Source organism: Coturnix japonica, chromosome 1 (genome assembly GCF_054131305.1).
Source record: "Coturnix japonica strain WE chromosome 1, WE-NBRP24, whole genome shotgun sequence".
Classification (NCBI taxonomy): domain Eukaryota; kingdom Metazoa; phylum Chordata; class Aves; order Galliformes; family Phasianidae; genus Coturnix; species Coturnix japonica.
The window spans coordinates 65,293,626-65,306,761 of NC_140663.1; the positions used below are offsets into that span (position 1 = coordinate 65,293,626).

A 13,136-nucleotide genomic window follows, 5' to 3' on the forward strand; every position below is an offset into this window, starting at 1 on the left:
TTAAATGTTGGTCCCATTGGCTGCTGCTCACAAAAGATTGAGGAGTATTAGGATAACTTACCTCAGTAGGGAAACATCTTTTTGCATAGTTGTCACCTAATTTAGAATGCCTACACCATCTGTATAAACAATAAAAGATATTGTGCAAAATAAATTTTATAGCAAACATTCAAAGGAGATCGGAAACTAGAAAAATCTTGTTCATATTAAGATTAAAATAATAGGTCTTCTGTTGCTATACATTAATGCAAAAAATATCTGAGCATTCTTCAGTTAAAAAGACATTCAAAGCAGCTTGAAAATAACATAGCCCTGGGAGAACTTAAAACTAAGATGCTGCATGTAAAATGATGTATTTTCCTGAAAAAAAAATGATACCTTCTTCTAGCACTGACTTGTTCAGTCCTTGGTTTTCTCTGGCAGCTAAAATGAGTACTTTTTAATCCTTACTCCTTCATATACTTGCCATGTTCTCTATCTTACAGAGATCAGTAATACAAGTAAAATATCTTTACTGAATCAGAACTACGTTGTTCATGAGTACAGATGTACTGATCTTTGGTGAGATAAGCGAAGCAAAGAAAATAATGCAAATTAGCATTAGCATTAGAAATTAGCAGAGCAGAAGTGTTAAAGCTTTGCTAAAGTTAGTAAGAAATGAATTATAAACAAGTTCCTAAAAGGTGGAGAGTGACAGAAGTGAAAAATCTTACAGGATTAAGAAAGGATTAGCACTGGAAAACGTAGAGATGCATTGGGAAGCAAAGAACACTAGGACCTGAGATGGAAGGGAGAAGAGAATAATGTACTAAAGGAGGTGAGCAGACACTGTGAGGGAAGACAAGAAGAATAAGAGAAAACAGATGCAATACAGAAGACAATGAAACAGACATTAAAAAACATAGAGGATGAATATAGAGACATACTTGGTTAGCAGAGGGCACAACTGTGAGTACAAACTCTTTTTCTGCTGACGGATGAACATGTACCAGAGCTATTCAATGCAAAATGAAGTCAGAAAAAGTCAAAGGAAACCAGTACAATTTAGATGTGGATAGAAAGCTGCTTACATTTTTCTTTTGCTAAGGTTAAAACCTGAGTAAGCTAAGCCTCCTCACAAAGTCTGCTAAATCTTATCAGAGACAACTCTAGGATTTTTCTTTGTATTAGGTGCCTCATCGCTTTTCTTTCTTGTGAAGCAAACCACATTTTCCAGTTAAGTTCACCAGGCCTGTAGGTAGCTGCATGGCTCAAGCTCAGAGTGTTTCCGCACTGTTCCTAGACACAGATATTACATGTTCTACCAAAAGCTTTTATAAGAAGAGTATTCTCTGAAAAATACACCATATATTTTCACATGCTTCCTGTATTTAAAAAAGCATGCTCAAACAGTTCCTCTGGATGGGTTAAATAGGATTTGGCTATACAATTCCTTGTGGGGAAAGGGATGAAAAAAAAAAATCACTCTTTTGCTTTTGTTCTAATATATATGTAACCAGTGGACTTTCTTTTGTTAGATGTGGGCAGTATGTTATTATAAGCATTGATATATGTATGTATATATTTTTAATAGTTTTGGTGATTTTTTGTAGTCTATGTGAAGGGAAGAATTTATCCTGTGTGTCCTGTGAACCAGTGGAAGAAATCCTAACACTAACAACTCCTACTCCAGAGGAGGACAGAGAATTTGCACCTAGTGAATATTCATGCAGCAAGATGATGGACTTGGCCTTTCTACTGGACGGCTCCAATAAACTGTCAGAGGAGGACTTTGAACAGCTGAAGACTTTTGTAACTGAAATGATGAAGAAACTTCACATCTCTCAAAAGAAAATCCGCGTGTCAATTTTGGTATATAGGACTGGGCCTACAATCTACCTTGGGCTTAAAGATATCAAAACACAGTCCCAGATGAAAAAAATTGTCCAGAGTATAAAATACACAGGTGATGAAGTAGCATCTGTTGCTGAAGTCCTTAAATACATTGTGTTTCAAGTGTTTGGAAAAGCAGAAAGGACTAATGCTGCCCAAATTGCAATGCTATTTATAGCAAGCAAGTCTCCGGGAAAAGTTCGCACCATCATCCCAGCCTTGAAGAATAAAAAAATCACAGTTATACCTGTGGGAATTGGACCATATGCTAATGTGGAACAAATTCGATTCATTGAAAAGCAGTTGCGTAGTAGAGCCTTCCAAATGAACAATGTGTTGGAGCTAATGGATAACAGAGATCTCCTAATTGATTATCTGTGTGATCTTGGTCCTGCAGAAGTTTCTCCTGTGCCCACTCCAACAATGTCTAATGACATATTTCCTCCATGGGTGCTTACAGTACCACCACGCTTCTCAGAAAATCCCACTCCAAAAAGTCTGGACATTGCTTTTGTTGTTGAAGGATCTGACAGTGTAGGACAAGAAAATTTCAATATCATCAAGAAGTTCCTTGAGAAGGTGCTCACAGAAATGAATATAGGACAAGAAAATATTCATGTTACTGTCATGCAGTATTCAGACACTATCACTCTGGAGTATTCCTTAAGGGAAATGCAGTCTAAAGAAAGTATTATTGAGAAAGTGAGGAGTATACCCTACAAAGGAGGGAAGGCCACCAACACTGGGCATGCCCTTGACTATATTTCCAAACATACATTTACACCAGCAAATGGGGGCAGGCAGAATGTGCCTCACTTGGTATATATGGTGTCATCCAGTCCTTCCACTGATGTTATAACACAACATCCTATGAGCATAAATGTTATTCCCATAGGTATAACTCCCAGTGCAAATATCCAAGAGCTCAAAATGATCAGTCAGCCTAATAGGCCAATAATCTTGGAAAGTTACAGCACACTTATTGAAGTAGCACCTGAATTAGTGTTGCAGTCATGCTGCTCTCATAAATCTTGGACAGAAATACCAGGTAAAGTTGGATGTATTCTTTGTGTAATTACATGTTTCCTCTATCCTGTCTTCTCTGTTTTTACTTCACATATCTGAAATTTCTCATATCTGAATTGATATTTTGTACAAATGCCAATGAAGGACCATTTATCCTTACCAGAGTCAGGTGATTCCACCTAAGTTTGGTAGTGCCATCCACCAGCCTGCGGCCAGTCTTCTGTGGGCTGAGCAGTTCTTGGCTATGTTTTTCAGTAAATATACAGTAGCTTTCAGATAGGATGGATCGTAAGAGCAGGAAAAAAGACCATTCTCATCTATCCACCTCAAGCAAGTAAAAAAGTTCCTCTCACCTAAAGTGACTAAATTGTTTGTTTGTTTTCCTGATTTTTAGTCCTCTGAGAGCAAAATAACATTAGCAGAAAAGATGGAATTGAAATACAAATCTTGAGCCCTTCATTGAAGAGGCAATGCTTACTGTTTCAACTTTGTTTTCTCCAGCTGCAGCCATCTGCCTTTTCTACTCCTACCAATAGATTAGTAGATGTTAGTTCTGGTTATTGTGCTTAGATAACCTCTTTATTTTTTCTTCCAACTCAGAGTTGTGCAGCAAACCTATGGATGTCATGTTTCTTCTGGATGGAAGTCCCAGTATTGGAGCATCAGAATTTGAGGAAATGAAAAACTTTGTACGGGCATTTATTGGAAGCGCTGATATCAGTATGTGCCTGTCTTTTAATTCAAAAAACATGACTTTCAAATTCTTTTGCTAATACTAGACAAAATCAAGTCACTTTTTTTTATTATTATTTTTTATTTATTTATTTTTTTTTAAATTTATGATGGCAAAATTGCTCAGAAAAGTTAGATTCATACATTTTATGTAAAGCACTTCAACTGTGGATCTTTGTGTCCTGATTTCAGCACTATTTGAGATCAATGCACTACATGGACACCCCTGTCCATTGCACAGAGATTGTAACAAAATGATCTCTAAGGTCCCTTCCAACCCAAGCCATTTGTGGCCTATTCCAGTTTATGAAAAAATTTTACATTTGCATTGAGAAAAATCCAGCTAATAAAACTTTTGGTTCAGATGTAGTTTAGTTTCCTCCTGCACCAAGATGTTCTGGCAAATAAAGGCTTGATATTTTATTTGTGAATATCATGATGAAAAATGGCTAGAGCAGTAGCTCTGAAGAGGTTCATGTGCATCAAATAGGCAAAGATGTCCCTGTCAAATGATGGAGAATTACTGAAACAGTTTTTCTGTGGAAGAAAAGCAGAAAAATAAATGTTCACTTTTATTTCTGTTCTGGATTAGGTCCAAAAGACTTGAAAATAATGGTTCAGGTTTGGTTCTGATTCAAGGAAGAAAGGATAATTCAGAGAGCTCCAGATTTGGCCTGACCACAAGGTTTTGGTCTTTGGAATTTGTATTTCTAGTTCTGACCTACCCTGATCGAATGTGCAGTTTTCACACACTGATGTAAAATCCTTGTCTAGTTGTGCTTAATGCAAAACAGAAGCAAAATGCATCCTTTAGATTTTTATTGTAAGACCTTCATATGCATTACTTAAAATGTTTGTTTTCTGCCTTTCACTTCAGGCAATACATCAGTTCATGTGTCTGTTCTCCAGTATGCCAGGGAAAATAATCTAGAAATTTCATTGAACAAGCCTCAGGAAACTGAAAAACTTGTTGAGATGGTGAACTCAATTCAACAGAGGGAACAAGGTCCTACCAGACTGGGTGAGTGATTATGTGGATGTTAATGTTTAAGCAAGAAGGGAGAAAAAAAAAAAAAAGAAACAAGTCTTGTGAATATAGTCTGATCCTGATCACCAATTTTTGTTAGTGTTGTAATTCAATTATTATCACTACTGTATGTATATTTATTGGTAAAGTTTCAATTTTCTTCAGTAAAATGTAACTTTAAATGACTTGAATTCAGTTATATCTGAATATATTTTGGAAAGAAGAGCAGCAGTTACTTTTTAACTTTGAAGTAATTCCAAGGATTTACATTTATTTATTTTCAAACAAGCAAAACTTGATCAGAAAGTAAAGACTTGGTCATAAACCTTTCAGAATCAATTACTGAGGTATTTAGCAGCATAGCTGCTAATGCTGGATTTGATAGCTGCCCTCTCCAGCTGTTTGCTGCTCTTTGCTGGGTGGTGTAATGAGTCATGTTTTGAAACAGATTAGAACATAACTACTGTGTTGTTGCATAGTTTTGTTCCCTTGTCAAATTGCCATGCTAGTCCCACAAGGACTCAGGTTGACACAAAGCTGGGAATGGTGACAGGAAGCAGGGATTATCTACCAAAAATTACTTGTGAAACAATGTATTTGCTGGGTATCTGCATCCTGAAACACATGTCTGGTTCAAATTTTTATGTGCTAAAACATAACACAGATTTCCCACTAAATCTGTGGAAATTCAGTACACACATGTATTGATTGTAGGGTTCAGCAAACAATTATTCTCCTACAGTGATCTTTCACCAGATACCCTGAGAATTTTGTTCTTTTGGACTAGAGCTACATTTTCTCTGGCAGCAGCTTACCATCAGGGTCCTATAAGGTTTGAGGTATATACAGATTTTTAGGATCTTTAGCCTACAACTGGGCTGTTAAAAGTTATTGGTACAGAAAAGTGAGAAAAAAAAAGCAAAACAAAACCTGACTTCCATAGTTCGCAGAAGGGTTAGCCATGATTGCTTTCTCAGCCTGGAGAAATAAAAACACCAGATGGCTGATGAGACGTTTATAGGCTCATTTTAGGGTAAACCATTACATATGAATAGATAAGTTTCATGAAATCTTATATGGTAATGTGTATAGTAAACAATGCTGCAGAATAATAGAAAACAATCTTTGGGAAATGAAAAGGGAGAGGCAGCCACATGACATATTTGTTAGTGATTTATTTATGTCACTGGAAAATACTCAGAGACCATGATTAGGAATATAACATAGAGATCCAAAGTGGAACAGAGTATAAATAATTTCTCCCAGCGAAGTAATAAAAAGAAGACACTGTGATCCTATCCTGCAGTTTGCAATATATGTAAACATGGCTGGCTGAGTAGAAGAAACTATGTCCTTGGGAAATTCATGGTCATTGATTTCACTCTGTCTGTGATTAAGCCTCTGGAAACACAGAGGCTGTTGAAAAAGTTTAGAAAGCCCTACTTGAATTCTGTACTGCCCTATGCAGTTTTTTTTAGCTTATAAAGAACTTGATCTGATTCACCTCTTGTACAATCAGTGAGTAAACAGAGACTAAACAAATGTATGGTTAAGAAAGATTATTGTAATGGAAAGATAATAAATAATAAATAGAAATGCTCACCAGTGTTGAAGGTTTGCATAAAACTCCACAGAAGGAGCAACCTCCAGAAAGAAGTCCTTCCTTTGCGGCATTCAGTCCTTAAATGGGATCTAGGAGGGGTGCAGCCAGGCTCCACCCCCTTCTGGTAGCACAGCTGAATTGCCTTCACCTGTGTTTCCATGGCTAACTCATTGCTTGCCTCAGGAGGTCAATCAGATGTTCAGGCCGTGATCAAAAGTTTCCCATACACCTATAAAAAAATATTCTCATTTAACCAACTTTGTTTCTTCTCATCTGTGCTGGCTTCCCTGTTGCAGAAGCATGATCCTATAATTCTTATGCAATCTTTGCTGACCAAAATAATCCTGTTTCAGTCAAAGCTGTTTCAGTCAGCTATAGGTTTGAGTCACATTACTAACTCTACCTTCCCTTAAGTCACGTGTGTCAAATGTTTTGGCTTGTTTGGGCTGCACTGAGTGAAGAAACATTGACTTGGGCTGCATATACATAGGTTGCTTTGAAAGTAATTCCTCCTATTTATTTCCATGAAAACTACAGCATATGCAAAGAGCACAATAAAACTCACTGATTGAGTGAATTCTCAGCTACAAACCCCATTTTTGAACAGACACAGCCATTAGCTATTCATTTTTGCCAGTGATGAATAAAAGCCTGCATGCTGCACTTGTAGAAATCTGTACTAGTGGAGGTGACTGTCGCTGCTATCACTGCTGAGATGCACCACCCACCACTTCAGTATGCTCACATATGCTGTTTGGTCTCAACAAACATTCAGTAAGTGTCAGTAAATGTCAGTGGATGCCATTTGCAAATGGAAGAATTCAGTTCTACACCTTTGCTTCATACTTATTTCCATATCAGATTTGTTAGACTGCCCCTCTGGTGCCATTTCTCACACAGTAACAAAATGTAACAGAATCCTGATTGAGAAGGTTCCATCTCTACTCTAATACCACAAACAACCATCTGCCTCTAATGTTGTGAATGAACATAAAATAGTAGGCATTACTTTTGGAGAAACCCTCATTAAATACATAATAGAGTTAATGCATATAGAGTAACAAATATTCTATTTTTAAGTTGTTGTTATTTTTTCTTTTACTTTTTTAATTAAAACATATGCAAAAAAAGCATAAAAATAGTGGGATACATGGCTTTGTTTTTGTGAAACTAACATGATAGTCTGGTTCAGTGGCAGTGGTTGCAATTCTTAATGAGATCTCAGTGTGTTCATCAGAGGCTTTTGTTTTCTTTTTCTGTACTTCACCCTTCACTACTTCACTACTTCACTACTTCACTACTTCACTACTTCACTACTTCACTACTTCACTACTTCACTACTTCACTACTTCACTACTTCACTACTTCACTACTTCACTACTTCACTACTTCACATAGAGGTTGTCCTTACAGTAGCTTGGTAAAAGTATTTTTGCTTCTGTCAGTTAAGAGGGGTGGGTAACAAGATAAATTGCAAAATGTTTGGGTATGCATAGTTATTCTGGTGAATTGCTGGTGAACTGTCTATGATGTGATTTGCAAATGTTTTTATTATTCAAAGTTTGTCGGTGAATTCCTTATTCAAGCAGATTACTGCTTGGTAGTTCTTTGAAGATAATTACTCAGAGAAATTAGTATCTCAGGCACTTATTTTTCACCATTCAGTGTTTGCCTTGAACATCACATCAGTCACATACTATCCTTTCTGCTTCCTGACCTGATAATTTCCAAATCCAAAGGAGCTTTTAAGATTTTGAACAAAATTTTCTCTGAGTATTCACAGATGTTAAATTAAAGAACAGGAGGTACCCCTTTTAGATGGTCTGTGTTTTTTTCTGAGGTTGAATTCTCTGGGAGCTGAGCAACTTCAGCGTACCAGAAATGTTGTATGAAATTGTAGTGTTCAGTGAGGGCAGATAATACAGTCACTAGATGTTACTATTATTCTGCAATTGGGAAACAAATACGTTCTCAATATTAGTCATCTTCTTTCATTTTGTGTAACAGAATGATAACTCTTCAGGAAAAGGTAATTACTAAAACAAGAATCATGACTTTATCCTTGAGGCTTTGGGAAGGCAGTAAGATTTCTTCAGATTTTTTTTTTTCTCAGTAAGAGACTGTAGAGAGAAGGAAGAACCTTTTGTTTTGGGATGTATTAGTAATGCTGGTAGTGACTTAGTAGCTTTCTCATGTGGTAGCAAGGAAGAAAATAAAGAAGGTACTAAATATCTTTTGAAAAGAAATCCTGTAATATTACAGTAGTGTATAACCTACTAATAAAACATAAGATTTAGTTTTATAGCCCTTTCTATGATTCTGTGAAAACTCATAATGGCTGGGGAGGGCACCTTCAAGATCATCTAGTTCCAACTGCCTTGTTGTTGGCAAGAACAACTCCTATCAGACTAGCTTGCCCAGGACATCATCCAAACTGGTCTTAAATATGTTCAGGGGTGGGACATCAATAGCTTCTCTGAGCAATCTGTTTCAGTGCCTCAACACCCTATGAGTAAAGAAATTCTTCAATCTACCCTCTTTATTTTAAAACCTCTTGTCCTATCACTACAGGCCCCTTCAATCATCTCCTTCATTTATCTTTTATTCTTAGGCAAAGCCATTGACTTCGTAGTTCAGAACGCACTGTCAGAATCCTATGGAGGGAGACCTGGCGCATCAAAGGTGGTAATAATTATCATGTCAGGGAAATCAGAAGACAACGTGGAGACTGCTGCACTCACTGCAAGAATGAACAGTAAATCTCATTTCACTGACATTATTTTTAAACAGAGTTTTTTTAGGTAATTTGCTAGAACAAAGGTTGAAAAATTCAGGCACCAGTAAATTTACTGATACAATCTTACTGTATCTAAGGTTCTGGTAAGAAACAGACCTGAGAAAACCTTCAGGATGAGGATTCCTTTGAATTACTGGTAAGATCAAAACTAATCTGCAGTACAGTTTATAAACTTACAGCTTATAAACTGTACAGCTTATATGGGCTTCTCAGTTTAATGGCATTCCATTTTCCATATTCGTATGAAAGACAAGCACAACTGAAAGGTGATTTAATACTATAAATTCAACATGGCTGCAATACAGTGAATCTTGAAAGATTCATAGATAGATGGAGGGTTTGGTTAGATTCTGTACTGACTTGTATGGGAATTTGGTTTTAGTATCACTGTTTTTTCAAGTTTTCTGTCTGTAGCTTCTGTACCTCAGTTTCTTCAGGTATTCAACTGAGGAACAGTGACTTCGTTTGTTGATTACTCTGGGAGTTCTTAATAAAGCAAGGCCTAAATAACAATTGTTAAATTTTAATTAAATAAATTGGAAATAATCCAATTGCAATCTAACTACAGAATGAAAAATTTCAATATGTTGTTTTCTTATCTGAAAAAAGTGAGAATGTTGCCAGTAAATCTGTATCTGCATTCTGTTGACCTTACATAATATTATTATGTTGGCGATGAATAGAATTCATTTTAGCTAACACTAATTAGAACGTAGCAATTTCTGCCTTAAATTGCTAAATGCTAAGTGTGGAGGGAGTGATACAAGTAATATGTGGAAAAGTAACTGTTGAAAGAAAATGTTCCTAGTAAGTTTTTTAGAAAAAAAAAAAAGAGAGAGAGAGAGAGAGAGAGAAGAGAGAGAGAGAGAGAGAGAGAGAGAAATCTGCATTGTCCTCTGAAAATCTTTTATTATCTTATCCTAGAGGTGTCCCTGTTTCCTATTGGAGTTGGGAATGGATTTGATGAACAACAGCTCAGGACTCTGACTGGGCCATCGACTGTTAATAGAATCATGAAGCTCCAGAATTTTGAAGACTTATCCACTATGGTCACATTGAATAGTGAATTTATCAATAAAGTTTGCATGGGTAAGTGCAGTATAATTGTGGCGTCATAATTTGAGCAAAAACAAAAATTGAAACTCAATAAGGAAGAAAAAGAGCTACAGTGTACTGAAAAGTTTCTCCCTATTTTGCTTACTGTAACTTTCACTTCAGTTCAGGCAAGAAAGAATCCAATGGTTTTTCCTGAGCTGGGAACTCAGACTAGATCTCCTTTGATAATGTTTCAATGGCAGTCTTAAAAAATGGTAACCTTAGGTCACCACCATCACTGAAGTGGAAAACTGAACCTGAAGCCTTTCATTATGTATCTAACTTCTATTCCAACTAATGAGTTCTCTGCAAGTTTTTAAACTGAAGGAGCTTAAACTATCATGTATTATCTCCTTAATAATGGTGGCTGGTCTCTAACAGAAAGACACCAGAAAAACTCAACTGGTTTAATAAATGAAGGGGACGTTTCAAAGTATCGTGTCCAGTTCTGGGCTCTCCAGTTGGGAAAAAAAAAAAAAAAAAAAAGATGTCTATAAATACCTAAAGTGTGGGAGGCAAAAGAACAAGGCCATATTCTTTTCAGTGGTGTGTAGTAGTAGGACAAGGTAAAATGGTCACAAATAGGAGCATAGAAAGTTCCACACAAATGTATGTAAGAACCTCTTCATGAGAAGGGTGATGGATCACTGGAACAGGCTGCCCGGGGGGTTGTGGATTCTCCTTTTCTGGAGATATTCAAGATCCACTTGGATGCCTACCTGTGCAACCTGGTCTAAGGAGCCTGCTTTGGCAGGGGGGTTGGATTAGATAATCTCTAGAGGTCCCTTCCAGCCTCCACAAGTCTGATTCTGTGATTCAAAATGTTAAAAGCTAGTTGTGAGTAGTGATTTTAAATAACATATTTTTTCTGCATAGATCGAAGCATTGGTATCTATCAGTCTACAAAGTATTTAACCAAAGTGTAAGAAAAGGAACAGTTAAGAAAATGTAAGAAAAGGAACAGTTAAGAAAGACTTAACTGTTTATGCAGAAAAACAAACAAGCAAACGAACAAACAACTACTGCAATGTATGGGAGAGGAAAGAAGTTGCAAAATATTTTAAGTATTTAAATATTAATATTTTATAAGTTAATTTATGTATTGGTAGATAGCAGTTCTCCTGCTAACAAAATTCACCTAACAAATTTCATTTCAACTCTTGCCATTATTTTCTTTCTTTTGCCTCCTTGGTCTGTGTATACATAAGTATTTATTTCTTCTGTTTTATTATTATTACATCTATCACAATAGCATCTATGTAACCCCTCTGCAAGCCAGTGTCTCATTGTGTTAGTCATTTTTCCAGCTTTGGTAGTACTTATTTCTCCATTAAATAACAGAGCCAAATACTTCCGTGAGGAAGTTGCAGGTTATGCACAGTTCAGCTTTGAGATATTCAATTAGTCTCCACTGGGATCGCTTCTGGCATTTTAAAACCTCTCCAGAGCATCAAACAGCTGCCATTTTCTGGGTTTAAACAGCTGTCATTTTCATTATTTTCTTTTAAATAAGCTTTTGAAGAACCACTTCCTCTCCTCAAACTGTAAAATATCTGATGTTTTTACCCTAGATTACACTGATAAATGATGAGGACAGGAATTTGAAATCAGTAGCTGTTTTCTTATTGCAATCAGTGCTATAATCTATTGATACTAGATGTGGAAGCTTCATTTAATTATAAAACCACATCCAGTTTTTCCAACAAACAAATTGTATGATTAAAAAAATAATAATAATAATTTGAATATACATCTGAGAAATCTGGCTCTTTCTGTTGATGGTAAAGCCATCTTTACAGAGTGTGAAATGATCACCCTTTTTTTTCCTTCCTTTTTTCCCCTGTATTTAATCTCATTTAATTTTCTTATGATCCATAAAGTAATATTGTCCCTTCCAGACTCATATAGTTAAATTTCTTGTACAGAGTGTTCTGGTTTTTTGTTGTTTTGTTTGTTTGTTTTTGTTTGTTTTTCTTTAATGGAACTGTACCAAGAAGAATACTATTAAAAAGGTTTAAAAGACTTCCCAAAAGCTTTCAAAATGTATTACTTGTTCTGGAAACAAACATATTAGCTATATATGCTAGCATAATTCAGTAATGCATGAGGAATTTGCTAGTTAGCGTTTTAATTTCCTGGATGCATGCTAATCCCACAGCACTTAAGTATCATATCACTTCAGGTGTGTTATGAAAGCACATAAGCATGGAAACTATAATTTGGAAGTGAGTTTATGAACATCTAAATGGTTATAGAAAAAATTACACATAACAGTATTATCTGAATGTAATGAAAATGAAACTTAGTACAGCTATATTTATACCAGTCACAAATTTATACTAGTTGCTGACACTTTGCTTGAGATTACTCTCTGTATTTTTCTGTCTGCATTTAATAAATGTGTATGAATGGAAATTCTTGTTACCTGTTAATTAGCATAAATACTTTTGATTCAGATAAGAAATAAGGCTGGAGCCTTCCTTTTAGCTTAAGCTATGATCTTCTTTTAAGTACTGGGCAAAAATCAATGTCAGTATGGGCAGTAATGTAAAATCACAGCCTAAGTGATTCAATACCTGTCATTCACAGTGTATGTTCAGGATCAGCACCATTGTAGAGGTAAGGTAAAGCTGGTAGTAGGAAAGTATACTCATTATTTGACTTTCTGTTATACATTTTGGACAAATGCTGTGATCTTCAGATAGGATACTTAGACAGGGATTTCACAGTTGAGTACGAAGCACTTCCTACAGTTTGTACAGTTAGGCCACAGCTTGAACTGGTGATGGGGCACATGGTGAAGAGATGTGGCTGTCCTAGTGAGCACAGACAAATTGTTTGCACCTGTGGCTGCTTGATGAATAGTGCTGCATAGCCAAAGAACCCCTTCACTTGCTGGTGAATTATACTATTCTTTATGTATAAGACTGTTGACCTACCTGTGAATACTTCGCTTGGTATTGCATAGAACCCATCACAAGTAG

At 36.1% G+C, this 13,136-nt stretch overlaps 1 protein-coding gene across 5 annotated transcripts in view; it reads left to right on the top strand.

Moving 5' to 3' along the window:
- The window catches only part of VWF (von Willebrand factor), a 105,787-nt gene that overhangs the window by 60,208 nt on the left and 32,443 nt on the right, over nt 1-13,136 (top strand). For 4 of the 5 annotated variants that reach the window (XM_015871491.3, XM_015871484.3, XM_085522182.1 and 1 more), the window contains 5 exons: nt 1,593-2,920; nt 3,499-3,618; nt 4,508-4,651; nt 8,872-9,015; nt 9,982-10,146. In XM_015871491.3, coding sequence (XP_015726977.2) covers nt 1,593-2,920; nt 3,499-3,618; nt 4,508-4,651; nt 8,872-9,015; nt 9,982-10,146 — 1,901 coding nt within the window. Of the gene's footprint in view, nt 1-1,592; nt 2,921-3,498; nt 3,619-4,507; nt 4,652-8,871; nt 9,062-9,134; nt 9,160-9,981; nt 10,147-13,136 lie in introns of those variants that run through there. The other variant, XM_085522194.1, reaches the window with a different exon arrangement.